This window comes from Magnolia sinica, chromosome 13 (assembly GCF_029962835.1).
Source record: "Magnolia sinica isolate HGM2019 chromosome 13, MsV1, whole genome shotgun sequence".
NCBI classification, from domain to species: Eukaryota; Viridiplantae; Streptophyta; class Magnoliopsida; order Magnoliales; family Magnoliaceae; genus Magnolia; species Magnolia sinica.
The window spans coordinates 23861678-23889613 of record NC_080585.1 but is presented as its reverse complement, the minus strand read 5'-3'; the positions used below and the strand labels follow the sequence as shown (position 1 = coordinate 23889613).

The window sequence follows — 27936 nt, the reverse complement described above, 5'->3', positions numbered from 1 at the left end:
TAGTTAGGTCCATTCATCTAGCCGATTGGGGAATCTGGTACACCCCACGTATCAACGCCCTAAACGAGTTGCGAGGCCAAGACCCCCCAATGCGTGAGGCCGAGACCCCGCGGTCCGTGATCCCGTCGGGTTTCTCATCCCCGACTTTAAGTACATGAGGAGTGCCGAGAGAAAGGGATCGCTCGCGGTCACTACGGGGAGGCGCGATACCCCAGCATAGGCCGCTAGCTCGAACACAGTGTCTCATTCCACCATGCCCGGCTCACGAGACTGTGGACCAATTCCAAGTGGCTTATTGATGAGCTACAACGGTTATAGGGTGTCCCAGGTTTCATACAAGTGTGAGCAAACATGGTTAACAATCACGATTGGCTAGTGAGTAGGTTAGACCGCACGAGTCAGGCAAGCGCGCAACGGACGACATCGAGCGCAAGAGGCTCATGTAGTCGAACTACTGCCACCCATGTACCCTCGCCTAAATCCACCGGTTTAGCCTTAGGGTAGCCCTACCAATGAGGCTACCGTCTCTCCTCATAGTTCCTAACCAACCCAAGGATTTGGGAATAGATCATTATATACCAACATCAAGGTTATCAACAAGCATAACAGTATCATGTTCACATATATCGCAGCATATGATTCAAATACTCATATCGAGCAAGCTACAATATCATGAATAAGGTGCAAGTGAGTAGTGTGGATTAGGGAGGAAGTGGAGCACTTCCTACGCCTCAAGGGATCAATACACATGAGCAATGGATCCTACACACTAGGTAGCAAACACATGTGAGGGAATTCAACCAAACATGAGCATGAAATCATCCATATACCAAATCATGTGAGAGGCAATATCAATCATCAAATAAGCACCAAGCATGCAAATCCATACAATTCCAACGACATGTCATTCCTAGGTTTCCTCTAGGTTCTTTAATACAACATTCCAACCAAACAAAATCATTAAACTCCTATTATAATTGGTGCTAGGCCATCTAAGGATAATAGTCCGCACCTTCGGATTCGTTGAAGGCTTGGGAATGACCTAGGAGCGTGGATTTTTTGGATCGAATTGCCGGAATCCCTAAAGCATACATTGTATGTTAGAATCTCATGTAAGCCTCTCCTCTACACAAGGGTTTCAAGTAAAAAGGGATGAAAGATCTTACCTAGACGATCAACGGACGATCCTTGGGGTTGTGGCGTTGGGTTTTCCCTTTGGGAAAAGGATAGGGAGATGCAAGATCAGCTTCCTTGGTTCCCACCTCGATATAGGGTCGACCTTGAATCTCTCTCCCTCTCTCTTTCTTCCCTTTTTTTCTCTCCTTCACTCTCTTTCTCACTTGGTGGTTGTTGCAATTGAGAGAGAGTTATGAGAGCTAGAGTTTATTCCCTAGACTTGGGCCCTTTGGCCTTAAGTTTCCCCAAATTTCCAAAATAGCCTACTAGGACTCATTTTTGGAGTTGGTACAACCCTGACACCCCTTTGGCTACCAAATTTGGTGGGTAGGTGGCCTATGGCCTGATTAGAGCCCGTGTAAAATTTGGGAGCAAACGGATGGACGGTTGTGGGGTTTGGGTCAACGGTTCTGATCTTTAAACAGCCCTGAGGGGTCCATTCTAGTGATTGGAGTGGTCCTGGTGGCCCTCTGGCTATGAAATTCCTAGGATAGTTGCTTCATGGCCCGATGAAGGGCCTTCCAAAATTTGGGGACGATCGGATCTGGGGTTTGGTCGTACGGGTCCGATTTGTGATCGACGGTCACCGTTCCACGATTGGGTCCCAGAGTTTGTGGACGGGTGTAGGAAAATTCATTAGACCTCCACTGTAAATGTGGAAGAGATCCGACGGTTGAATAACCTGGTATCTCGGTTTCATTTGCAAGCGCCAGATTCCGGTCCTGGCATTGGTGAGGTGCGTTTAGTCAGTGCCAGATCTCACTTCTGGGTATCTGTTGGGTCCACGGTCTATGATGGTCCACAAGCCCAGTGAGCTCTATGGTTCCCTAAATTTTTAGATTTTTCTGACCTTCCCGCGTCGTGGTATAGCCCGTACGGGCTGTTGCTCAGTGTAAATGGTCATCCGGATTGGCGGCCCACACTTGGTCTTGTCATGGCCTGTCTGGTTTATTCAAATGGGCTAATCCTAGGTTAATTAGCTTATGGTACCCTACCGCATATGTTTTAAACGATCGGTCCTACGGAAAGTCCTACGTGGACGCCCCAGGATACTGTACTGGTTGGACGGGTTGTTACATAACCCATCCAAGTCTGCTCCGAACTAGCTCAACTTCATATATATATTATGTACATATACATATATCATTTAAATATTCCATTAGGCAACTTGTGCATCTTGAATGTAGACCATTGTGGTTTAAACATTTACATCTCCTTCTTAGAGATTAATAGATGGATTAGCAATATTCAAGCGAGTGATAATGATTTCATTAATTTTCTTGTTGGGTTGGATCAAGCAGACCTCATGTTTAACCAAAATTTTATTAACTCGGGCTTTTATGTGTTAGTTTCATATTGAGATTGGATAGGGTTATAGCCTTGGGCTTTAATGTTGACAAAATTTTTAAGAAATATCATAAAAGCATAAAACTTTTAAAAAACTTATATTTAAAATTAATTAAATATCCACATCTAAATATAACAAATTTTAAAATTACGCAAACTAATGATCATCATGTTACTTCGAAATTATGTCATGGCATCATTACAAAGAGTTAGATGCCAATCTTCTAATGTAAGAAGTTTCTCCTCGATCTATCCAAATAAAGTGGAGCAAAGGGCCAATGTTGCATTCCTAATATATGCTTGAGTGCATGATATAGGGAGTCATTTCAAGTAAACCCCACACATTCATACATGCAATGAACGGAGGAAAGAGCATGTGCGTTCTCTCTCTCTCTCTCTCTCTCTCTCTCTCTCTTCCCATCATTTACCTCCTTTTCTCTCTCCAAACTAGATGTTCAAGGGAAATAGATGTCTGAAGCTCTTTTTTTTTTTGCTTTATCCTCATTGGGTTATGATCTAGTTGTAAGGAGTCATGTTTTAGAAGGTGCATATGATGGTATTGCTTGATGTTACTCTGCCCTAAAAAATGAATGTTTATACTCTTTTACGCCTTGCTTAATAGTGATACTTTCACACATTAGCCCTTATGAACATCACCCATGTGGGAACGCCCATGCCCTTCAACTTCTAGCTTGAATTAAATTCATTTTGTTTCTTTAGTTGTATAGTATATTGGGGTATAACTTAGATGCATAGGATATGTTTTAGATTTTGAAGTCACCACTAGCGAATGAAGTTTTTATTTCTACGGTCAGCTAGAAACCATAGAATCACTTATAAAGTGAGGGATCGTAAGATTTTATAATTTAAGTGATTCCTATGGTTGATCTGTAACCATTAAATCTGGGTAAGGATCTCGGTGATAGAAGAATAATGGGTTAGGTACACTCTTCTACCTGCACAACATGCGGTATCTACTTTACGGGGTTCTATGATTATTAAGGAAATTCAACATAATATCGGTATTATATACCTATCCATGCTTCACATAACATAGAAGGGGTTAGACAAAAAGTAAAAGAATCATAATATTTCTTTGCAAAGTTGGATGGCTCTGAGCAGGTAATGATAAGTAAAATAAAAAATGTAGTTGATGGATTGCAACCATAACCTTACAACATAGGGTCTACAACCCTAAGTAGGTAAATGTAAATAAAAAAAGAGATGCTAAGCAAAGAAGAGCAAAAGTGTGAGTTAATATTGTAAATGTGTAAAGAATGTGAGGAGTACAATGTGTTATGAGTCTCACTGAAATATAAGAAAGAAGATGGAGAATTGGATACTTTTTTTAATGCAAAAGGAATGGTTAAATATCCCCGGTTCTAATCTTACTCTTGACTTTGTTGGCTTATTTAGTATATATTTTTTTTAAAGGCTGACCTCTCGAGTTGTATAAGACCTCAATGTCAAAAAGTAATCTCTGAAGTCTTTGGAGAAGAGGACCCACTTTAACGTCTCTCTCAACCTCTCACTAACTTTATTTGTCTCTGGCTCATCCATCCTATTCCTGAAATGGCAGCTATAACGTTGAATTTAAGACCAAAATCGTGCATCCTTTGGCGAGCTAGTGGTGTTGACACCTATCCTTCAAGATTTCGTCGTTTGTAAAGTTAAGAAAGATCTTGGTTAGGTATGAAGTATGTTAGATGGTTGTCATCGTGTGGTGGGGCGATGGTTTATTTTATCTAACTTTACACATTTTCTGCCTTGTGTAAGGGGCACACAAGTCTTTGGAGAGTTTAGTCTCCCTTTAGTTTTGATCACCTCCAACTAAGATCAGTCTATTTACTATACTGGATGCCTTTAGGAGGCATCGGGGCTCCATTCATCATCTCCCGTTCGGACCCTCAATGTCTCTCGGATTGATTATGATCAATTATCTCAAAGGGATATGTGGTTATGGTTTATGGGGAATTGAGATTTATCATTTAGGATTTGGTTTAGCATATTTTGAATTTGTTGATCAAGATCATCGGTAATTCCCGTAATGTGTCGAGGGTCTCGCCCTTTAATTGGTTTGGAGTTTCTTTGCTTCTCGAGTTACTTATAAAAAGTATTATCAAAGCCGAGCTGATGCTTAAATAATCATTTTATTCTCATTTCAGGCGGGGTGTCCACAACCCCATTAATGCACGTAAAACATCGTAATCATACTTATATGAATAAGTTGACAAGATGAATTCTTTTGGTTGTCCTTGAGAATTTGAGATTTGACAAAACAGACACTAGGCATGGGAGAGTTTTGGGTCATGGGTCTTAATACCATGTTCGATATAACCACTTAGCAAGTTAGAAGACAAATCTATGGTTATTCTTGTTTTAGTCATTATGTTTGAGGAGATTGTTGATGAGTCAAGATGTAAAGTCTCCAGTGTTGGGCATGGCGACAAGTTAACATGTCTTATCTTGAACTCACATAAAAGTGTCAATGTGACATGGATATAGGCTCTTGGGTTGAGCATATTGGGCACTTATATTGCCGGATTAAGTATAGCTCTCTAAACTGAGAGACCCATCATGCCTGGACTAGATTGACTTGCAAGTGCACTAACTTTGACTAATCATTAGACCTAAGAACATGTGGGATGAAATTCCCGATAACACGTACCTTAACTCGCTTTACAAGATCATCATAATAAAAGTAGGTAGAGTTGAACATATATATCAAGGTCCATTAACGCTCTCATGATTCAATGATGGTTATGCTTAGTTACCTAAGACATTACTCATGGACCGTTCTTGTGGTTTGAATCGTTTATCAAGTGTTTATCATATGGGATGAAAGTCCTGATAACATGTACCTTAACTTGCTTTACAAGATCATCATAATAAAAGTAGGTAGAGTTGGACACATATATCAAGGTCCATTAAAGCTCTCATGATTCAATGATGGTTATGCTTAGTTGCCTAAGACATTACTCATAGACTATTCTTGTGGTTTGAATCGTTTATCAAGTGTTTATAAGGTTGGTGAACACATCAAATGTTTTATATTAGTAAATTAACTTTTTTTTTGCAATCCTCAACTTTTAGCTTTGACCGCTGATTTGTTCAAAATTGAGCACGATGAACATCTAATAGTTAAAATATAGTCATTCGTACGTAAGAATGACATGGGATATTAGCAAGGATGGTGGCCATGGTGAGTGGAAGAATTTGGTCAATTAGTTGCGTGGTTAAGGTAAGATCATGGACTTTTGACGTGGTGGGGTATATTGAAATCTGTAGAGTAACAGAGTACTATTACCAATCTCTTTGAAAACCCTAACTCTTTTTTTTTTTTTTTTACACGTTTTATTTTAAAAGGAGATGATTAAGGAGAGAGAGCTTTAGAGCTCCTTTGGGATCACTGAGAGAGAGAGAGAGAGAGAGAGAGTCACATCTCACTTCCTCGTTCCCATCACATGTGTGAGATGTGTGGGGTCCACAACTAAATGACTCTTATGCGTAAGCTCAACTCTACTCTAATATTGACGTGTGACTCTCCTCCTCTTTTATTTGAGATAGATTGAGGAGATGTTTTCCAGTATAAAGGATCGACATTGGCATTATTTACTTTCGCCAATATTAATCAAGATAATCCTAACTATAAGATTTGGTTTTTTTTTTTCCTCATAAAAACTCATGATATCTAAATGGAGATTTTTAGTTTAATTAAAATTAAATATAGGCTTTTAGAACTTTTATTTTTTTCCTTTCTATTTCAAAAAGCTAACATTCGTCACCCCTATGGACTTTCTTATGCCCTATAACTTCAAAAGTCTATATACCTGCCTTATCCATGCACTAAGACTAACACAATCTCTCCACTATAAAGTAATATCCACTCTTAACCATAACATGACGCCGGTCTAAAAGGTAGACTATACTACGAGATCCTGATTATTAGATGTCAATTAAGGACGATAAAATACTATTGGTGGTTAAAACAAAAGATCAATGGTTAAAAAGCATTTACTTAAATATTTTTTTAAAAATCCTTTTGAGTATTGGGCCTAACTAGAAAATCTCTTAATGGACAGTTTGATCACTAAGATTTAATCAACTAATAACTTCATTGGGGTAACTAGTGGATCCCATATTGGAACATATGTAATACGACTGAATTCTTGATGTAAGCACCCAACTATACCCATATATCAACAACTAATGTGACCTTGCATGGTACATAAAACACAAAGAGTCCGGATCCTCTGTTATCTGGTCAACGGGGATTTCCTGTTACCCTAATGGTTTGGCGTCCGAAGCTTTATTTTGGTTTTTTTTTTTTTATTTTTTATAAGTGAGTGGTGACGTGGACCAGTGAGGATTAGGGTAACAGGAAATCCCTATTGACCAGATAACAGAGGATCCCGACTCAAACATAAAACACATGGAGCTCATACTTTCCACGTGACCTCAGGTCTAAGGATCCATCAAAGCTAATACATAATTAATTTGGTCCGGTCCATGTATAATATATCTCCTATACCAAAGACTTGGTATACTCTACTAATGTAAGTGTTTAACTAGACCCAAACACCATAACCTGCATTTCATATACATTCACGTATTGGGTAGGCTATGGCATAATTATTGTTATGGTAGAGAAATTTCATCTCAACTCATCCTTGGTTCCATCACATGGGATGATCAATTAACCTTTTAAGGACTATCCAATCCATTACCATAGTCATAAGATTTTACAGCTTCTTGGTCGAGATGGATAAGTATACTAAATATTTGTGGAAGGCAAGGTGTATAAGGAGGGGTAAGGGAACGATATATGTGTAGAGATAAACATTTGTCCAAATAAGCAGATAAATTCATATGACTCCATTGATAGATTTATAGAGATTACATATAACTACTTTTGACAACATTGCAGTCAAAAGGGGTGGTGCATTAGGCCTTTTATGGTCAATATTCAATCAACACCCTATTGATGTAAGTGATGGAATGGATATTGCATTTCTATTACAGTGGAATCCTTGATTCAAAACATGCCCTAAGGTACTGAGATCTATTAAGCGTAATTCATCCTCAAGCAATGCCGTTATCTTCAAACTCACATTTTCCTATAACAACGACAGAAATCCCTCCTTATAACCATTTCATAAATTTACAATTAGCAAAAGTTTTCCACACATTAATTATAACACCTGTGGTATAAATCACACACACACATGTGTGTGTGTGTGCGTGTGTGTATCAATTATCATTAGCTTTTCAGGGCATACAACCCCAACACTTAAAAGTCAGGCTGATAGCCCACCCAATCCTGATCTCGACCAATTGCCACCCATTAGTTCGACAAGAATAGTAGTTATAATCCCAAAATATGAAATAGTGTGACTTATTTACCTAGAAAAAAAATAAAATAAAAATCTGTGATAAACCATGGAAGAGAATATGAATTCCTCTGATGTGATAGTTTCATTTATCCAATCAGAAAGAAGAAGAAGAAATTAATTTTTTTCTAATTTTTCCTCAAAAAATGAGTAAAACTATTATTTGCTTTTACAACTAGAAAACTTAAAAACTATAAAAAGAATATAATTTATAATGAGGTGATAGTTTTCCTTGCTCGAGAAATCAAGAAAGAGGAGAAAATCATTACCTTTTTTCTTATTTTTCCTAAAACACGATCATAAATGTGAGAGACAACTTTCAATTTTTGACTGTTGAATGGAATTATTGTTGGATTTCAGGAATTTTCATAATTTCCCATTATTCAAGTATTCCATAAAATGTTTTATTTTCGAAGAAGAAAAGTTAGCATAAATGATTATTGGTTAAGGTGTTTTGTACAAAAGAAGGGGTAAAAGGTCGACCTGGTATTTCAATCAATTCTAAAAAGAAAAAAAAAAAATCATTTCCATTGTCATTACCAAAGTTGTGATTTTATTGTTCATACTTCTCTTGATTCTCAAAATAATTTGCATTAAGAAATACATTTCACCTACTGGGACAATATCCATGATAGGCTCACCTTCAGCTTAACCTAGTGTCATATATACTAGTTATGACCCATGCATGGTCCATTGGAGCCTAATTGTAGGGCTATAAATGCACTGGGCTAGCCGGTCAAGCTTTCTGGCTCAATTGCTTTAGGATGATCTTTGATTGGAATAAAAAGACCCGAGAGCGGTATGTATCAAAAATTCAAGCTTGTTTATCAACCAGACCAAGCTCAATATGTATTTAAAGGCACAGGCGACATTTTCCCAATATTTATATGATATGCGAGATACGACACATATCCATCATAAAATGCTGAGCCCAACTTGTGATCATGTTAAACTGATTTTTGGGCCATTTGTACATGCATGGTAGGGCACACCTAATAATTCACCCCGATCTAGCATGAAAATGAGTGAGTCGGGTTGCGCTTGGGCAAGCTCAAGAGCTCTAGCCAAATACACTCGCATTGGGTTGGGCTTGTTGGTTTTGACTTGTCCCTTAAGTTTTAGCTTATGGGGGCGTGAATATGCACACGAGTCAGTCCAATGACAGCCTTCGTAGGGTCCAATTGGACCCTTTATAAATGGGTTTCCAAAGAAGGGTTACTTGTCAAGTCGGCTTTCATGCCTACTTTGCCTGGTAGGGATAATAAGAGTTTTGTAAAAACACATGACACGATTCAAACTTGAGTTTGGCTGAAAAAATTAATTATGCACCCCACTTGAGTAGGGTTGCAACTCAGGTGGGTTGGGTTGGGTTGGGTTGGGTTAGGTTGGAATGGTTTGAGAATCCACTCAAGCCCAAATGGCCACAAGAGGACCCACAGGTAACTCGAGGTGTTCAACCCATTCAAAATTGAATTCCAAAATGAGGTGTCTAACTTGAACACACCTGAATACCTCTACGCTCACACAAGTAGACCCTTAGGTTGTTGTGAGAACTTGCTATGGACATTATGAAATTTTAATAATGCTGTTTAGTTTAAACAATATACATATAGTATTTATGAACTTAATGAATAGAATATTTAAGCCATATTTGAATTAGTTTGTAGTAGTGTTTATTGATGATATTTTCATATATTTAAAGGCTTGAAAGAACATGAGTAACAGCGTAAGCACCGTGATTTAAATTTTAAACGGGTATAAGGAAATGCTAGTTTTGCTGAAAAGTGAAATTCTTAGGCTATGAGGTGTTAAAAGGAGGTTATGTCTGGGAACGTAACCCAATGTAACCTTAGCTGAATTTGCTTGACATGAACTTGAAACATCGACCCAAATCAACCTAAACTTGGATTGTGTCTGTCCATGTTGACGTAGTAGCCAATTGCAACCCAACTAATGTGGGGTGTATCTGAACAAGCCCTTAGATGGTCTACCAGCCTTGTCCGTCCAAGACATCTTAAATTGGATAAACCACCGACACGTGCCTTTCGTCCCGTTCTCTACTCCCTTCTCAACCGTCTATTTTCTGACCACATATGAAAAGGTCATGAACTCTTCATAATAGAGTTTTCTTCATGTGCCGTCCATCAACTGTAATCAGTATTGTTGATGCTTAAATTTGATCGATCCTTGTTAGCCTATCTTTCACTTGTAATTTAATGGAGAACAAGAGAAGTTTTGTCTCACTTTCTGCGAGTCGCTAAGTACTTACAATTTAATGGAGGTACAAGAGAGTGCACTGGGAGCGCCGGTTAAGGCCAGGGATCATCCGATGCTTTAGTTAGGCATATAGACTCACAATAAATATAGTAAAATCGATATATTTGCATGCCTTTACCTATGACATGTGGTGTGTTTATAGGATTTGTAGGCGGTTTGAGGGGCCTGTATTGAAGTCAGACTCTAATTCTAAGAATATATCCGACTTTATTCCGATTAGCATGATTTTCAGCAGAGAACTCAGAAGGTAATCCTACAGAAATGATTATTCTTTCCATTATAAGGCCGATGTCACAGTATCGAAGGCTGACCTCTGAAGTCGAAGCCTATAGTTAAGGCCGACCTCTAAGGTCCAGGTATATAGTTGAGTATGGTCGTCAAAGCTAATGGTCGAGGTTGTCCTCCAGGCCAAGGATGGTACCCATTGTACCTCACGTAGAGGCAACACTCGCGCTTCCACTTCCACTGGGTTTCAATTATCCATCTTTGTTACCATTGATCGTTGGGGTAGGCTGATTTTACCTCTAACAAGTATCGACCCAACAGGCTGGATCAGTGTAGCTTGGTCCAACCGAATTGCGTACTACCTCCGCCTCGTCTCTAGCTCTGAACGGGCAGTTTTGTAGGCGGGCCTACCGTGATGTATTTGGACATCCAAACTGTCTATTCCTTTTCTCAAATTATTTTAAGGTATAAAAATAAAAATGGAGCAGATCTAACGATCAAATGGACCACATCACAGATGACTCTTGCATTTAATGCATCTTACATTTAATGCTATGTGAATTTTAATGCAACCAAGCTTATTATTTGGTGTGGTCCACCTGAGCGTTGGATGTGCCTCATTTTGTGTTTATACGGTAAAATAATATGAGAAAAGGGATAGGCGATTTAGATGTACAGATACATCACGGTGGGCCCGCCCACAGAACTGCCCGTTCGGAGCTAGGGACGGGCGGCGGTAGTACGCAATCCGCGTCCGGGTCCAATCTGCTTCACCTCGAAACAAAAAAACCCAAGGACAATTTCCCGGGTCGAGGAGCGTAACAATACAAGGACACCGCAGAGCTCTCCCCTATAAATATACGGAGAAGGGGAAAGAGAGAGAATGGCAGCTTCAGCAGTAGAAGAGATTGCCATTGCGACGACGAAGGGGAAGATGGTGAAGCAAGGAGAAGGGCTGAGGCAGTATTACCTTCAAAACATTCACGATCTACAGCTCCAAGTCCGCCAAAAGACTCATAATCTCAATCGCCTGGAAGCCCAGCGCAATGATCTCAACTCCAAAGGTCTCTCTCTTTCTCAACCCTAACTCTAACCCTGGATTTGCGTTATGTTGCATTTCGTTCTTCCTTTTTTTTTTTTTTTTTTTTTGATATTTTGTTTGATTTTTATGAGATTCGATCTGATTTGGTTGTTGGATTAGAGTTTGGGTTTTGATTTATGTGAATTTTGATTCTAGAGGAAGAAAAGATTGTCATTTTTAGTTTTCTCTTGTTCATCTAGGGCTTGCTTGCAGAGGAAGAAAAGGATTTTCGAAATGATGATGAATTGCGCTGATTGATAATCTTTTTTTTTTTTAAAATTTAGTTTTCTTTTCCTGAGATTTATGACGAATTCTGTTCTCTCTCTCTCTCTCTCTCGCTCGCTCTCTCTCTCTCTCTCTCTCTCTCTCTATATATATATATAAATATAAAAGTCACATCTCTGCTGTACAGATGGCATGTGCCAGGGGGATCGAGACCATTGATCTAGTGGGCAATGGGGTAGGTGAGACATTGCGGGAATTGTGACGGTGTTGGAACTGTTTTTGTTGTCGCATTTGTTGTCTGCAAACGGGGGTTGAAGAAGTTGAACGGAAATTTCACCAATCAGACTGCTAGATTATGTAATCACTGCCATTTTTGGGCTATGGTCATATACAAAATCAATGGTTTCAATCAGCCTAGATATGTGAGTCGGTAGAGACTAGAGAGGAAGAGAGAACTGCTTGCTTAAGATGGCTAAATGTTTGTCCATTCTTCATCTAGTTTCTTTGAATTATGATAACTGGTTCCTTTTGGAATTAAATAGACTGGAAACGGCCTGTGAGAATGCTGCCATCTGTTTGCACTATAAAATAATTCATTTTCTTGAAATTTGATGATAATGGTAGTGGAGTTCCTTGGGCTGTGTGGGAAGAAAGAAATGGGAGCTGCTTCAATGACACTTCCAAGTCAATAGAGGATACTATCAGTAGGGCTTTTCGCTTTATAGTTGAATGGGCTTCTGTTGTGGATAAGTTAAAGGGTTGTAATTTGGTTTTTCTAGGGAGTTTCTGATCGGCTATCTCAGCCGGTCACTCCCCTTTTGTTTTTCTCTTTTTCTCTATCTATAAAATTTCTCGTTATCTGTCCAAAAAAAAAATGGTAGTGAGTTCCTGATCAGTATGGTTTTCCTCATTGGACAGTGAGGATGCTCAGAGAGGAACTGCAGCTGCTTCAGGAGCCTGGATCGTACGTTGGGGAAGTGGTGAAAGTTATGGGGAAGTCAAAGGTTTTGGTCAAGGTACGAAGGTGGATTTTGTTGCTATTGAAATTCACAGATTGCAGATATGTCCTTTTCTGGGTTGTATTGTCATACTCCTGAGGTGTTCCACAATGCTCAGGCATAAAGCTTTTCATTTTGTACATTTGGGGTTCATGGTTCAGTGATCCAAACTATTGCTATTATGGCCTCCACTTTGGATGGCCGTGCACCAATAGTATCCCAGATGGATAACTTATAAGATGTAAACCTTTCAATAGGTGGACAAATGAATAAACTGTTAAGATAATACAACATCATTACACATTCAGCCAAAAAAAGGCTGAATATTCAATGGCTTGGAAGCTTTGGATCTTCCAATTCTGGCTGTTTTTGGTGCAATGATCATCCATGGAAATGCTCATCATATCTATGGTGTTGATCACTTTACTATGGGCCTCACTTGTACAAACTGAAAAACCAAACATACTTTATGACCTCTTGCCCCCAGCATTTTATATTATGTTTTTCTTCTTGATGCTACTATCAAAATTCTGCATCTGGGGGTTGTGTTAGTATCAGAGATTTCCTTGTTTCTCATCTAATTATGATATCAACTGTTTCTTGGGTGATTAGTTGACTGTTATCTCCTAAGTTGACACTTAAAGTTCTAGATTTGGTGGGTCATTGGTTCCCTTTTTGGAGGTTTCTTCATGGGTAAGTCAATTAGAAGTCTCTTAGTGAGATTACAAATGTCGCTGTCTCTCGAAAGATGGAATTGTAGAACTTTTTAAATATCCAACCATTTTATGTCTATCAAGATGTTCATTAGGGTTTTAAGGGAGTACCTGTCACGCCCCGAAATTCGTTACCCGAGTTGGCCAGGCCTGAACCCAAATTCCAGGATTGAGAGTTGTACTTAAACAAAATATACCACGTAACCCACAATATAATCATGTATTTTCAAGGCAATCAGAGCAATTAAAAGAATAAAAATCATTCTCATTAAATAATGTTCACTAATTAATCCTTGAAATTTTCCTTGCATTAATATTCAAAAATAAATAATAACAAAATGCATTGAAATTTAAGTAATATTCAAATAAACAAAAGGAAAGGTCTTCGATCTTATTCAATTGGTTCTTCATACATAAACCCTGCAAAAATCTATACGGGTATGAGCGCGACGGCTCATAGGGTCAAATCATTCCCAAAAATGAAAATTTTACTTTAACACCAATACAACTCAATAAAATAAATAGGATCAATTACGAGTATTGAATCGACATGTTACCTGATAACAATAACAATTCATTTTTCATAATAACAAAATAAGATAATACAGTAATCTAAAATCCTTTTTTTGGTTCAATCTAGGGCAGAGCACCTGTGTGTGTTGATCTTTTTAGGGAATGACCCTCAGCAGAACATCGGTGTTGATCCTTTTAGGGAATGACCCTCGGCAGAGCACTTGGTGAATAAACTTTTAGTGTAAATACTCAGGGCAGAGCACCCGTGTGTGTTGATTGTTTTAGAGAATCACATAGGGCAGAGCACCAGTGTTGATCCTTTCGGGTATGACCCTGGGCAGAGCATCCTTACCGTGCTGATTCTTTCTAGTATGACCTTGGGCAGATCACCCATAAACAAATAACATGGTGATCCTTTTGGGGCAGAGCACCCGTAAAATAAAATATATTCTTCATCATATAATAATAAGGAAGTAATTATAATTTAAGCACGTCACGATAAATAAAATGAAGTCAATTAACAACTCAAATAAATTATCTCTACAATATGCAACTAAGAAATCAAATAAAATAATATGCAACTAATGACAATGATCAAATAAATTTAATACATAATAAATAATCAAAGACATGTTAACCTAAAATTTTCAACAGGGAAGATCACCTACCTGTTGTGATGTTAAAATACTCTGATATAGATATGAATTTTCGGGAGATGATATGAATTTTCGGGAGATTATACTTTGGATAACAAGTCCGTTACAAATCTGATTCGATATAACGATCACGAACAAAATTGGATTTGTATGCTAGGTCCGATTAGATAAGATTTACCTATGGTTCCAATACAATTCTCACAATTAGGGTTTTTATTTGTACAACAACTTCTGAAAATAAATGAATAATTACAAGTTGATTGACTCAATGAGTTGGCTTATATTACAACTATATATTGCTTTCAGATTAACTATCTGAGAAACAACTTACCTATTACAGGATGTAAATATATATACTAAGACCCTGGATATAAATTAATGGTCAAATCGATTTTTCATAGACCTCACGGAAAGATTTACTTACTGTAATGCTAGTTTACATAGATCAGACGGTGGTGGTGTAGATGAAGAAGACGATCATGTCAAAATCTGGATTGATGCATTTTGCAACACTGACAGCTGTAGATGGTTCTTACAGGCCGTACAAAGCTTGTGGGCTCCACAGATTGAAGCTTGGATTGATTTTGTTGGTCGATTCTGAACTTGAAAAGTGCAGCAGCTAGTTGCATGAAATTGAGAAGTAGAAAGAAGAAGAGATTTTTTTTTTTTAGAGATCTCAATGGTAGGCTTTTCAATGGCTGTGAATTGATGAGAGAGCAGACTGGTATTAATGAGGAGACTCTCCACTATCGTAAGAGAGGAGATTCGTATATGAAGGAGTCTGAGAGAGGAAGCAACGTGAGAGAGTTACTTCGTGCACAAGGCAGGTTTCTGCTTTCGGTTGTTGTAACTGTGAGGAGTAAGTAGTGATGTAGGGTCCACCATAATGGCTGAGAGAAATTAAGCCATTAATCAGGTTCCACAGGTGCTGGTGCTAAAAAAAATTAGTTCAAATCAAGCTTCAAGGTGAGCCACATAAAATGTTTTTAGGTAAAAGATTTCAAAGGCTAAGGTTAATCGAGGGTCCAAGTTCATTGGATGGTTTAGATTGAGGAGTGGGTCCCACCATGATGATGGCATGAATGGTTAGATGGGTTTACTAGTGCAACTATACCGCGAAGAAGAAGGAATGTGAGAGAGAGTCGTGGAGGAGATTCGGTTGTGGGGTGACATGCGTCAGCACGTCACTTGTTGTTTTATTTTTGTTTTTTTATTTTTTTAAAGAAAATGGGCCCCATAGGAATGATGTGACAAATCCACACCGTTCATCAGTTTTGCCCTTCAAAGTTAGGGCAGGTGCCCGAAAATGAGGGCCATCCATAGTTTTTGTGGGCCACACCATATGTAACAGCGGAACCCACCGTTTAAAAAAAGACGGAGTATTACATTAGGGCCACCTCAGCAGCCACATTGACAAGTTAGACCACCCGGTATCAACAGACATGTCCAAGGAGCCATGCGCCACGACTTCAAGCTCATGGATACACCTAGCCATGACACCACTCTTGGACAATATAATTCAACCTTACAGGGACACACCTCAACGATACAAAGATGCATCTCGAGGTTATGATGACTCAACGCCACCACAGAACGACGTGATGCAGGAGTGCAATGTCACTATTGTTATCGAATGTGATCGCATATACGCATGCGATTGCATATGCGCATACTATTGATCAAATCACATATGCCATGATGGCATACGTGATAATGGCAAGTATGCCATGACATACTTTTATATGCGATAAATATGCGATCGCATATTTCCCAATAGCCAAGAGCGGAAGATTTTTATTTTTATTTTTTATTTTTTCAAATTGGAGAACTTTTGCCTATAATTAGGCACTCATATCCCCTCCATTTTCACTATTCTTTACTCCAAAGCTCTAAATCTCTTACTCTCTCTCTTACACCTCTTTCTTTCTTACTCTAATCTCTCTACAATTATTTCAATTATGTTTATTTTTTGTATTTTAGAAGTTATTCTTACTTTTTGTAAATTAAGTTGTAAGTTATAACTTGTAAGTTGTTTCAAGTTATCCATTTATCATTAAAATTTCTTTGTTCAAAGTTTATAATAATTAGTTATCTTTTAATGTAGCTTGTTGATTGTTTTGTTAAAATTTATATAATATAATATAAGTAATTAAATATATCACTTAACGAAACACTCAAACTATAATGAAATAAGTAAAATACCCAATCCAATAATGTGTACTAATTAGACGAGTTTTTCCCTCTTTTTATTTATTTATTTTATTTTAAAGAATGCAATCACATATGCGATTTGACAACATTGAATGTCACTACACTATAATGCAAGGACTCGATGCACCAATGAAAAGAATTCCACAACAAAGCACTGAGATTCAATCCGAAGCTAGATCACGCCAACCATTCCACAACAGATCAAGTGAAGAGGTAGTGGATATCACCGACCCCCGCACTGGTAACCACAACGTTCGGAATCACAATAACAACACTTAAAGACTCAACTGTAACGCTAGATTTCTCAATGGCCACACCAAGCATCTTAGCAACAACATTCACTGTATCTGTTATATTGTAGCCATGTCAAGGACAACTTCGACAATCTCAATAACTACCTCCACCGCATCAATGACAACAATAAAATCAAATACCTCCATGATGTTGACGTCAGCCCTTAGATGTGTTCTCGCACTATCAGAAGAGAGTAGGTTTCTACCAACAATTTCATAACACCACCTCAAGAGACACCACAACTAAAGTAAATGTTAGCGCAAACTACGTCATTCGCAGACCCCCCCATGCGATTTTAGTTTAGGCATTAGCATAGTAAATTTCAGGGACGAAATTTTTGTTAAGGTGGGTAGAATGTAATACTCTGTCCTTTTTTAAATGGTGGGTTCCATTGTTACATATGGTGTGGCCCACATGAGCTATGGATGGCCCTCATTTTTGGGCACATGCCCTAACTTTGATGGACAAAACTGATGAACGGTGTGGATTTGTCACATCATTCCCGTGGGGCCCATTTTCTTAAAAAAACAAAAAAACAAAAATAAAACAACAAGTGATGTGCTGACGCACGTCACCCCACAACTGAATCTCCTCCACGACTCTCTCTCTCATTCCTTCTTCGCGGTACAGTTGCACTAGTAAACCCATCTAACCATTCATGCCATCATCATGGTGGGACCCACTCCTCAATCTAAACCATCCAAGGAACTTGGACCCTCGATTAACTTTAGCCTTTGAAATCTTTTACCTAAAAACATTTTATGTGGCTCACCTTGAAGCTTGATTTGAACTAATTTTTTTTAGCACCAGGACCTATGGAACCTGATTGATGGCCTGATTTCTCTCAGCCATTATGGTGGACCCTACATCACTACTCACTCCTCACGGTTACAACAACTGAAAGCAGAAACCTGCCTTGTGCACGAAGTCACTCTCTCATGTTCCTTCCTCTCTCAGACTCCTTCATATACAAATATCCTCTCTTACGATAGTGGAGATTCTCCTCATTAATACCAGCCTGCTCACTCATCAATTCACAGCCATTGAAAAGCCTACCATTGAGATCTCTAAAAAAAATAAAATCTCTTCTTCTTTCTACTTCTCAATTTCATGCAACTAGCTGCTGCACTTTCCAAGTTCAGAATCGACCAACAAAATCAATCCAAGCTTCAATCTGTGGAGTCCACAAGCTTTGTACAGCCTGTAAGAACCATCTACAGCTGTCAGTGTTGCAAAATGCATCAATCCAGATTTTGACATGATCGTCTTCTTCATCACACCACCACTGTCTGATTTATGTAAACCAATATTACAGTAAGTAAATCTTTCCATGAGGTCTATTAAAAATCGATTTGACCATTAATTTATATTCAGGGTCTTAATATATATATTTACATCATGTAACAGGTAAGTTGTTTCCCAGATAGTTAATCTGAAAGCAATGTATAACTGTAATATAAGCCAACTCATTGAGTCAATTAGCTTGTAATTATTCATTTATTTTCAGAAGTTGTTGTACAGATAAAAACCCTAATTGGGAGAATTGTATTGGAACCATAGGTAAATCTTATCTGATCAAACCTAGCATACAAATCCAATTTTGTTTGTGATCATTACATCGAATCAGATTTGTAGCGGACTTGTTATCCAGAGTATAATCCCACGAAAATTCATATATATATACATATATGTTTTAGAGTATTTTAACATAACAACAGGTAGGTGAGCTTCCCTGTTGAAAATTTTAGGTTAACATATCTTTGATTATTTATTATGTATTAAATTTATTTGATTATTGTCATTAGTCGCATATTATTTTATTTGGTTTCTTGGGTGCATATTGTAGAGATAATTTATTTGAATTGTTAATTGACTTCATTTTATTTATCATGACCTGCTTAAATTACAATTATTTCCTTATTATTACATGATGAAGAATGTATTTTAATTTAAGGGTATTTTGCCCCAAAAGGATCACCATGTTATTTGTTTATCGGTGCTCTGCCCAGGGTCATACCCGAAAGGATTGGCACGGTACGGGTGCTCTGCCCAGGGTCTTACCCGAAAGGATCAACACAGGTGCTCTGCCCTGGGCGATTCCCTAAAACGATCAACACACACGGGTGCTCTGCCGAGGGTCATTCCCTAAAAGGATCAACACTGGTACTCTGCCGAGGGCCATTCCCTAAAAGGATCAACACACGCGAGTGCTTTGCCCTAGATTGAACCAAAAAAGGATTTTAGATGACTGTATTATCTTATTTTGTTATTATGAAAAACAAATTGTTATTATTGTTAGGTAACATGTCGATTCAATGCTCGTAATTGATCATATTTATTTTATCGAGTTGTATTTGTGTTAAAGTAAAATTTTCATTTTTGGGAATGATTTGACCCTATGAGCCGTCACGCTCACCCGTATAGATTTTTGCAGGGTTTATGTATGAAGAACCAAGTGAACAAGATTGAAGACCTTTCCTTTTGTTTATTTGAATATTAATTAAAATTTAATGCATTTTGTTATTATTTATTTTTGAATATTAATGTAAGTAAAATTTCAAGTATTGATTAGTGGACATTATTTAATGAGAATGATTTTTATTCTTTTAGTTGCTCTGATTGCCTTGAAAATACATGATTATAATGTGGGTTACGTGGTATATTTTGTTCAAGTATAACTCACAGTCCTGGAATTCGGGTTTGGGCCTGACCAACTCGGGTAACGAATTTCAGGGCGTGACAGTACCGCCACATGGTCATTCTTACCATACAGACTTGGGTATGCTTTGCATCTTCGAAAGTCTGAAATCATATCTATCCATGTACCCAAATTAACCAAATACTTCCGTTGACCGTGGTGTTTGCCCATCCTTGGCCCAAAATTCCTTGCAAGCACGCAAGAGGCGGACCACTAAAAGATCCAACCGTAAGATGTCTAATGGTGAAATAAGAAATATGACTATTGAAAACATTCAAGAAACCTTTCAAAAACATTCGAGAGCGTTTTCCAGCTTTAAAACACTTGATGGACAGCTGCCATCAATAAGATGTATCGACAACTAAGTCCCGATAAGACTGGCGGATCCCTTGTTGGTGCATGTAAGGCGTCTATTGAATCTTAGTGTGAGCACCTCACAATGCCCATGTGCTACTAATGTAACCTAATTCGATTCAAACCTATCAAGCAACTTGTCTGTCATTCACACATATAAAAGCATTTGGCTATCTTAAAAGCTTTGCCATTATATGCTATATCACCCCGTTGTGTGGCCATAGGAAGGGGAGAGGTGAGGTGGCCCCTAGTACCTGCTTTTTGACCAGGCGGAGAAAGCGACAACTAGCTTGACCCAACATAGATGCACATGCTTTGTCTTACTCTCATTTCCGTTTCCCTCTTGCTTAGATTCGCAGTGGCCGAGAAAGCGGAACTACTTGGTGCTGCATATTAGAATTTGACCCAATATTGAGGCTGAACATTCTTCACATGCACCAACCTTCCAAAAGTGTATTAACGAAGTCCTTCCATGACCTCAAGCCTAAGGATTAATCAAGCTAGCACACGATCAAGTCACATCTGAGCATGATGGACCTCTTGGTTAGGGAACTTTATGTGATCCATCAATGCTAATGTCCAATTGAGGCTAGTACAAGCACCGTAAGCAATTGAACACTCACACTCTTGTGTGGTGAAGGGCATAGGCAGCAAGATGCCTGATGTTGGGGGTTCAATCCATGCCAACTCGTTGTTCGTTCCTTGTAACACATGATATCCACAAAACTAATCTCGGGTCACACATACCTGATGAAGTGGTTACGAATTTTAGCATATTCGAGAACTATGGTACCACAATTCTCTGCACTGTGCTGCCCCCCGTCCTTTCGTTCTGTTCTCTGTTTTTTTGTTTTTTTGTTTTTTGTTTTTTGTTTTTTTGTTTTTTTGTTTTTTTGTTTTTTTTTGGCTTTAATAAAGTTTCTCATCTTTCAAAAAAATAAATAAAATCTCTCCCTTAATCATGATGGCCGGTGTGTCCAATTCATTCCTTCCCCATGGACCTCAAAAGAGATTTCATAAGGAATCTTGTGACCCCTAAACAGGTTCAATGCATAAGTTCTACACACAAATTAATGATGAAATCCATCATCATATGCATCATTGGCTTTCCAGGGTGCACATATCTAGCAGCAAGTATTACCATAATTTTGCAGATCTCCGTGGTGGTTACATTGAGGTCTTTATATCAATGCAAAGGCTGATCTCTTTCTTGTGTAATCAAATTTGAGACTTGGTAGATCAGTGACTTGCAGCTTTTGGATTTGGACTTCTATCAATAATGGAATCCTTCCACTGTAATACTCTTGAGAATGGTGTATCCCCTCCATCTCTCTCTCTTGCATACATACAAATGCTGACACCAACTTTTTCCTCCTCTCCAGCAGTGTATTTTACCCTTTCCTCAAACAAGGAAACAACGTGAAATTTTGCTTCCAATTTTTCCATCTTATGCAAACATTCTCCTGAAGGATGTATTCTAGTGTTGGTTGTGCTCTTGTGTGAATGCATCGCATGGTTGATTCCCATCTTATGCAAACATTCTCCGGAAGGAGAGATCAAGGTTCTTTTAGGGAGCTCCATATGTTGAGATCTCTTATGGGGATTCTCTTATTCATTGTGACGCCATTGAATTTTTTTTTTTTGCATGGTACTCTTCCCCTGTTGAGTATCGCATTGGATTTTTTTTTTTTTTTTTGTGATTCTCATTGTGTTTGATGTTGGAGTTATTAGTGGCAAGTTTTATATCATTTCTACTGATAAGCAGTTCAGTCTAAGCAAGGAACCTGATATTGTATTTCATTCTAGTTCCAGCAAATCATACAATTCTCTCATGGATTCAGGTCCATCCAGAAGGCAAGTATGTTGTCGATATCGACAAGAACATAGATATAACAAAGATCACACCGTCCACTAGAGTTGCTCTTCGCAACGATAGCTATGTGCTTCACTTGATCTTGCCCAGCAAAGTAGATCCCCTGGTGAATCTCATGAAGGTTGAAAAGGTTCCTGATTCAACATATGACATGATTGGTGGTCTTGACCAGCAAATCAAAGAGATAAAAGAGGTTAGTAGGACTTGAAAAGCCTTCTTTATTTACTTATTGTTGTAGAAAAGCATAGGGTGCATTAGGGGGTTTACCTGTTGAAACTGATTCTTTCTAATCAAAATGGGAGTGCATTTAATTTAAGTCTTACTTGGGGCAGAAAAGCAACTTTTTTTTCAGATTCTAATTCAAGAAAGTGTAAAATTTCAAACGCTGAGCTGATAGATGCCTTTTATCCATTTCATACTGATTCTCTGATTCAATACAGATTAGGCAGACATCCAAATGCACCCTTAGGGCCTGTTTGTTTCACCCAGTTACCACAATAATGTGAGGGCCATGGTTCTAAATGTTGGTATTGGTCGGCATATCGGCTAGGCAGAAAAATGATACAATACGGCGTCGTGTATCGGTCGGAATTTTTTTAACGCAAAAAAAGAAAAGAAAAAATATTAGAAAAATAAGAAAAATGAGATATCCAAGAATCTATCTTTTGTGTGTGTGTGTGTGTGTGTGTGTGTGTTTTGACCATGTATTTAATGGTGTATCGGGCATTCTTTGATGAGAATGTTGTCTGTCGATTTGACTTGTTGAAGGTCCACTATGGCCCTAGATGAACACAAATTAAACATGACTTGGTGAACCAGGGCCCATTACATTGAAATGCAACAAAAAGAAGATGAAAATATAAAAAAAGAAAGTGAAGGTTTACCCTTCTTTCCGATTTTTTCTACAATGATCCACTTTGCTTCAATTTGTCAAATCCCATTCAAATTATTTGTTTTGATCCCAAAATAAGTCTTGATCTAGCCTAAAATGAGTTTTTAAGCTTCTTCCATGGTTTCAATGAAAAAGAAGAGGAAACACGAGTGAAATTTTGAAAAAAAAAAAGAAAATCAAAATTGAGCTTTTATGTCAGATTTTCGTATCGGGCCGATATGACCATGTATCGCGTATCGTCTGGTGCCGATACAGATATGATACAGTCATATCAGCCGATATGATATCGATATTCATATTTATGGTTAGGGCCTGTTTGGTTAACCATTTACCATGGGAATGTCCGGTAAATGGGCAATGGTTATTTACATTGGTAAATTCATTGCATGGTTGTTGTGACGTTGACATCTACACTAAAATTGAGGTGAAGAAGAATGGGATACATAAAATTTATTGGGCCCACCATGATGTATTTGTCTGATCCATGCCATCCATCTGTTTTATCAGCTCATTTTAGGGCATGAGCCAAGAAATGAGGCAAATCTAAATCGCATGTGGACCATACCGGAGGCTACAGTGGGAATCAAATGCTTGCCATTGAAAACTTCTTGCAGGCCAAAAAAGCTTTGGATCAAGATGTTATTTGTGTTTTTTGGTTCATCCATGCCTTTCTAACCTTATGAACAGGTTGGATGCCAGATACATACACATCACTGTGGGCTCTACACAAATTTCTACTTTTAATGGTGGACATCATTATCCCGTCTCCTATGATGTGGTCTACCTGAGCTTACAATCTGCCTCCTTTTTTTTTGGCTTAGGCCCTAAAATTAGCTTTTAAAATAGATGGATGGTGTGGATTAGACACATATCATGTGGGACCCTTGAATTTTGCATAGACACCAATGCCCAATGTAATATCGGTTATCGAGGTATAATTACCTCTGTATTTTCCATCCAATCCAAACAACAATGAAAAGTAATCATTGCATGTTTACCACCATTTATCATCATAAATGGTAAACCAAACAGCCCCTGAAGGAAATGGGCAATGATTACAAATTACTTTACCTGCCTCCTAATAGCAGCTGCATTTGACCACCGATTCCTGTGTTTCGTTTATCTATAGTAAAATCATAATGATTGTGTTTATGCATTACTTCAATGTCAAATCATCACCAAATTAAACTAATGTTGCTATTTGGATGAGAGATTTTCATTGTAATACCATGAAAAAGTGCAATGATTATAAATTTCTTTACTCGTCTCCTAAGTACACCCGTGTTTGACCAACGATTCTGGTGTTTGGTTTGGCGGTGGTAAAACTGTAACGATGACACATTTCCTTCATATTACTGGGGTAATTGGCAAAACGAACGTGCCCTTGGTTTATTTTTGCAGTTGGAGAGCATATCCCAGTGATATATATCTGCTTTTCTTCTTTGATCTGGCAATTCTTCACAAAGCATCGAGTTCAAGATCCATGTCTTTTAGGTTTTTAATTTGTATAGATGGATCCAGTTAAGCATCTCATTGTTTTCAGGTTATTGAGCTTCCAATCAAGCACCCTGAATTGTTTGAGAGTCTTGGAATAGCTCAGCCAAAGGTATTTCTGACTGTGCCGCCGAACGATGCCTTTACTCTTTTCATGTGTCTTCCTTTTCACCAGCTGATAAACATTGCGAGAGTTAACATGCCTTTGGAATGAGGATTTATTTTCTTTATTGGAATATAATCAGGGAGTCTTGCTTTATGGGCCACCTGGTACGGGGAAAACACTGCTAGCAAGAGCAGTGGCTCACCATACCGATTGCACGTTTATTAGGGTTTCCGGTTCCGAGTTGGTTCAGAAATACATTGGAGAGGGCTCTAGAATGGTTCGAGAACTCTTTGTAATGGCCAGGTTTGTGTTGGTATCTTCTCTTTCTATCTCTTGAGCTGTTTAATAGCTTCAAGTCCTATAACCATTTTGATGTTTTCGCTCAAGCAACCTTGTAAAAAAGCATGCGATGACTTATATTTCCAAATATTTTGATTAACCTAACTAGTAGCATTATACTATTGGTTACTAGAAATGATTTTCTTACCAGTTGATTTTTTTTTTTCTTCTCACTGTTTGAGAGACTGCAAAGTGGAACTACTATTTTATCTTTACCATTTTCTTCTATATTCGTGGTGAATACTGAATTGTGGCTTCTTACTGTTTTTATAGGGAACATGCCCCTTCAATCATCTTCATGGATGAGATTGACAGTATTGGATCTGCTCGTATGGAATCGGGGACTGGCAATGGTGATAGTGAAGTTCAGCGCACTATGCTTGAGCTTCTCAATCAACTTGATGGATTTGAAGCATCCAACAAGATCAAAGTATATATATTTATTTTTTTGCTTCTGAATTGCTAGGAACCATCAAAGTTCTATTTTATCTCTCTGTCATACTCATACAGAAATTTATCTTCTATCCAGGTTTTGATGGCTACCAACCGTATAGATATTCTAGATCAAGCCCTCCTCAGACCTGGCCGGATTGATAGGAAGATTGAATTCCCAAATCCCAACGAAGAGGTAAGCTACATTCTGGTTCTTCCCCAGAACACGAAACTTATTAGTTGAATCTTCTGTCCTCGTTTGGATCTTTCCTAATAGTTCCACCAATGCCAGCTTTAATTTCACTAGCTACTGTGTGGAATTCTGCTCAATACATTCGACGTCCTGATCTCATTTGTTTGATTATTTTTCAGTCCCGCTTCGATATCTTGAAAATACACTCGAGGAGGATGAACTTGATGCGTGGGATTGATCTGAAGAAGATCGCAGAGAAGATGAATGGTGCATCTGGTGCAGAACTCAAGGTAACTGTCATCCTTCATCCCTGCTCTAATCAATCGCCTGTTTGCTGAGTTCGGAGTTCCCTAAACACCAATTCACACTAGGAACAATGTAAACAGTTCCACAGAAATTCTTATTCCATGCATATTCTATTTTTAGGCTGTTTGCACGGAGGCAGGGATGTTTGCTCTGAGGGAGAGGAGGGTTCATGTAACACAGGAGGATTTCGAGATGGCAGTGGCAAAGGTGATGAAGAAGGAGAATGAGAAGAACATGTCCCTGCGGAAGCTGTGGAAGTAGATGATACATTTGCCTCTTATGTTTCCATCTGGACTTGCAAATGTTATCAGTTCCATTTGTTTCTGTATTTAAAAAAGTTCTTTGCTAAAGGAAGGGCCCATAATCATATTGGTCCCCCTCCCTTGGGTTTCTTACTTCTTTTGAAAATGGCAGTCATGTTGTTTAGATGTGCCCTTAACCTTATAAATCAATCCCCCAAAGGGTTGGGTACCCTACAATGTTTCGATTTCATGTGCGCGAAATCACCCGCTGGTCTATCCCAACAAGCAGAATATGCTTAAGGGCCTCTTTGGCATTTGCTTCTGGCAAACTGCAGAATTGATTCTTAAAGACTATTGCTTATGTGAGAAAGTGTGTTGTTTGTAAACATGCATATAAGAAAAACGATTTGCAAAGTAAGCATTGAATCTGTACTGTTGCCTGTGGCATGGCCCACTTTTAAGTCTAGGATCTTCATCATTTTGGAGTCATGCCCTGACATGATATGGCGAAATGGATGGACGCAGTGGATGTTGCATGGCCATCACATGCGTGCAATATATGACCTGTGTAGACGCCACACATTTGGCATCAAGGCAAGTAGGTTAGAGATCCAATCCATCCATTATAAGGCACCACTATATTGATGCCCCAAGTGGATCCAGTGGTCAAGTGGGCCACCGTGTGTAAAATAGATGTATGGCTCTAAAACACTTGGCTGAAGTTTTCTAACCTATCCACATGTTTCCAATATTGAGTCCACCATCTGAGAGGACCAGATTAATTTTGAGGAAAACATGGTCTGACCAAATGGTGAATAAATTAGTTCTCATACCCAATCGTCATGATGGCACTTGTGGTGTAGGGCTCTACACATGCGATTAACAAACCTTCCAATAAAAGAGATCTTTGATATTTTATGAATGCTTTTCCCAATTTCGCAGGGAGTGCGTGGCGCAAATTAAGAAAATTGTTGGATATATACACACACACACACACACAAAGAGAGAAATGGTCTCCTGCGCACAAGGCGGCCGCATAGATATTTTATGCGAGCTTTTCATATGAGCTGTTAGATTATACTCACGGCTGAGATTCAGCATCTGTGAGAACGAGAGAGCCTCCAAAATAATGACCCGCGGAGATACTTTTGTACTCTCATGGGATTGCATGCTGTATGGCTCGAAAACTATTGGACGGTGCTCTTTGGTTCGATCATGATGTAGCTGTTTTATCCATACGGTTCATCTAATTTTTCAGATCATTTTCAACCATGAGCCCAAAAACAAAGTAGATTCAAATCTCAAATGGACCTCACCATAGGAAAATAGTTGTGATTGAACACCCATCGTCAAAAACTTCCTAGGGCCCACTATAATGTTTATTTGCAATCCAACCTGTTCGTTAGGTCACACAAACATGGATGATGAGAAAATAAAAATATACAATTCATCCAAATTAAACTTGTGGCCCTCAAAAAAGTTTTTAACAGTGGGCCAATGATTCTCATCGTTAAAACATTCGTAGGGCCGACTGTAACGTTTACTTTCCATCCAATTTGTTCATTAGGTTACACAGACTTGGATGAAGAGAAGAAAAAATATCATATTAATCCATGATTTTTGTGAACTCGAAAAGGATTTCAATGCCAGGTGTTCAATCCCCCACTGCTTTTTATAGTGTGGTCTACTTAGTTTTCGGATCTTCAATTCCCCACTGCTTTTTATAGTGTGGTCCACTTAGTTTTTGGATCTGTCTTATTTTTAGGCTCAAGTATTAAGAGTAGATCACCAGGTGGACTGGCGGTTTGGGTATAACTCATACCTCATGATAGACCCACATAACTTGGTGATGTCAACACACCAACCAATCCCTTCCTTCGCACACATGATGAAATTGGATT

The 27936-nt window shown here is 38.4% G+C and overlaps 1 protein-coding gene across 2 annotated transcripts; it reads left to right on the top strand.

The window, feature by feature from the left end:
* Positions 1 to 11201: 11201 nt before the first annotated feature.
* On the top strand, positions 11202 to 26188 carry LOC131223264 (26S proteasome regulatory subunit 8 homolog A). Of its 2 annotated transcripts, XM_058218608.1 has the most exons (9): positions 11209 to 11479; positions 12640 to 12737; positions 22000 to 22224; positions 24467 to 24529; positions 24663 to 24826; positions 25136 to 25292; positions 25392 to 25490; positions 25667 to 25777; positions 25914 to 26188. In XM_058218608.1, exons 1-9 carry the CDS (start codon positions 11299 to 11301, stop codon positions 26052 to 26054), a joined length of 1239 nt encoding a protein of 412 aa, XP_058074591.1. In that variant the 5' UTR covers positions 11209 to 11298; the 3' UTR covers positions 26055 to 26188. The 2 variants fall into 2 exon arrangements, with proteins under 2 accessions (XP_058074592.1, XP_058074591.1); XM_058218609.1 differs by lacking the exon at positions 12640 to 12737 and having other exon boundaries at positions 11202 to 11479; positions 21965 to 22224.
* Positions 26189 to 27936: the final 1748 nt, after the last annotated feature.

What these genes read in the sequence shown, in the direction of transcription:
- LOC131223264 (XM_058218608.1), top strand. Translation starts at nt 11,299, where the DNA reads ATGGCAGCTTCAGCAGTAGAAGAGATTGCCATTGCGACGACGAAGGGG. An exon ending in AAATCAAAGAGATAAAAGAG is followed by an intron (nt 22,225 to 24,466) that starts GTTAGTAGGACT and finishes CATTGTTTTCAG; the next exon opens with GTTATTGAGCTTCCAATCAA. An exon ending in TTGGAATAGCTCAGCCAAAG is followed by an intron (nt 24,530 to 24,662) that starts GTATTTCTGACT and finishes GAATATAATCAG; the next exon opens with GGAGTCTTGCTTTATGGGCC.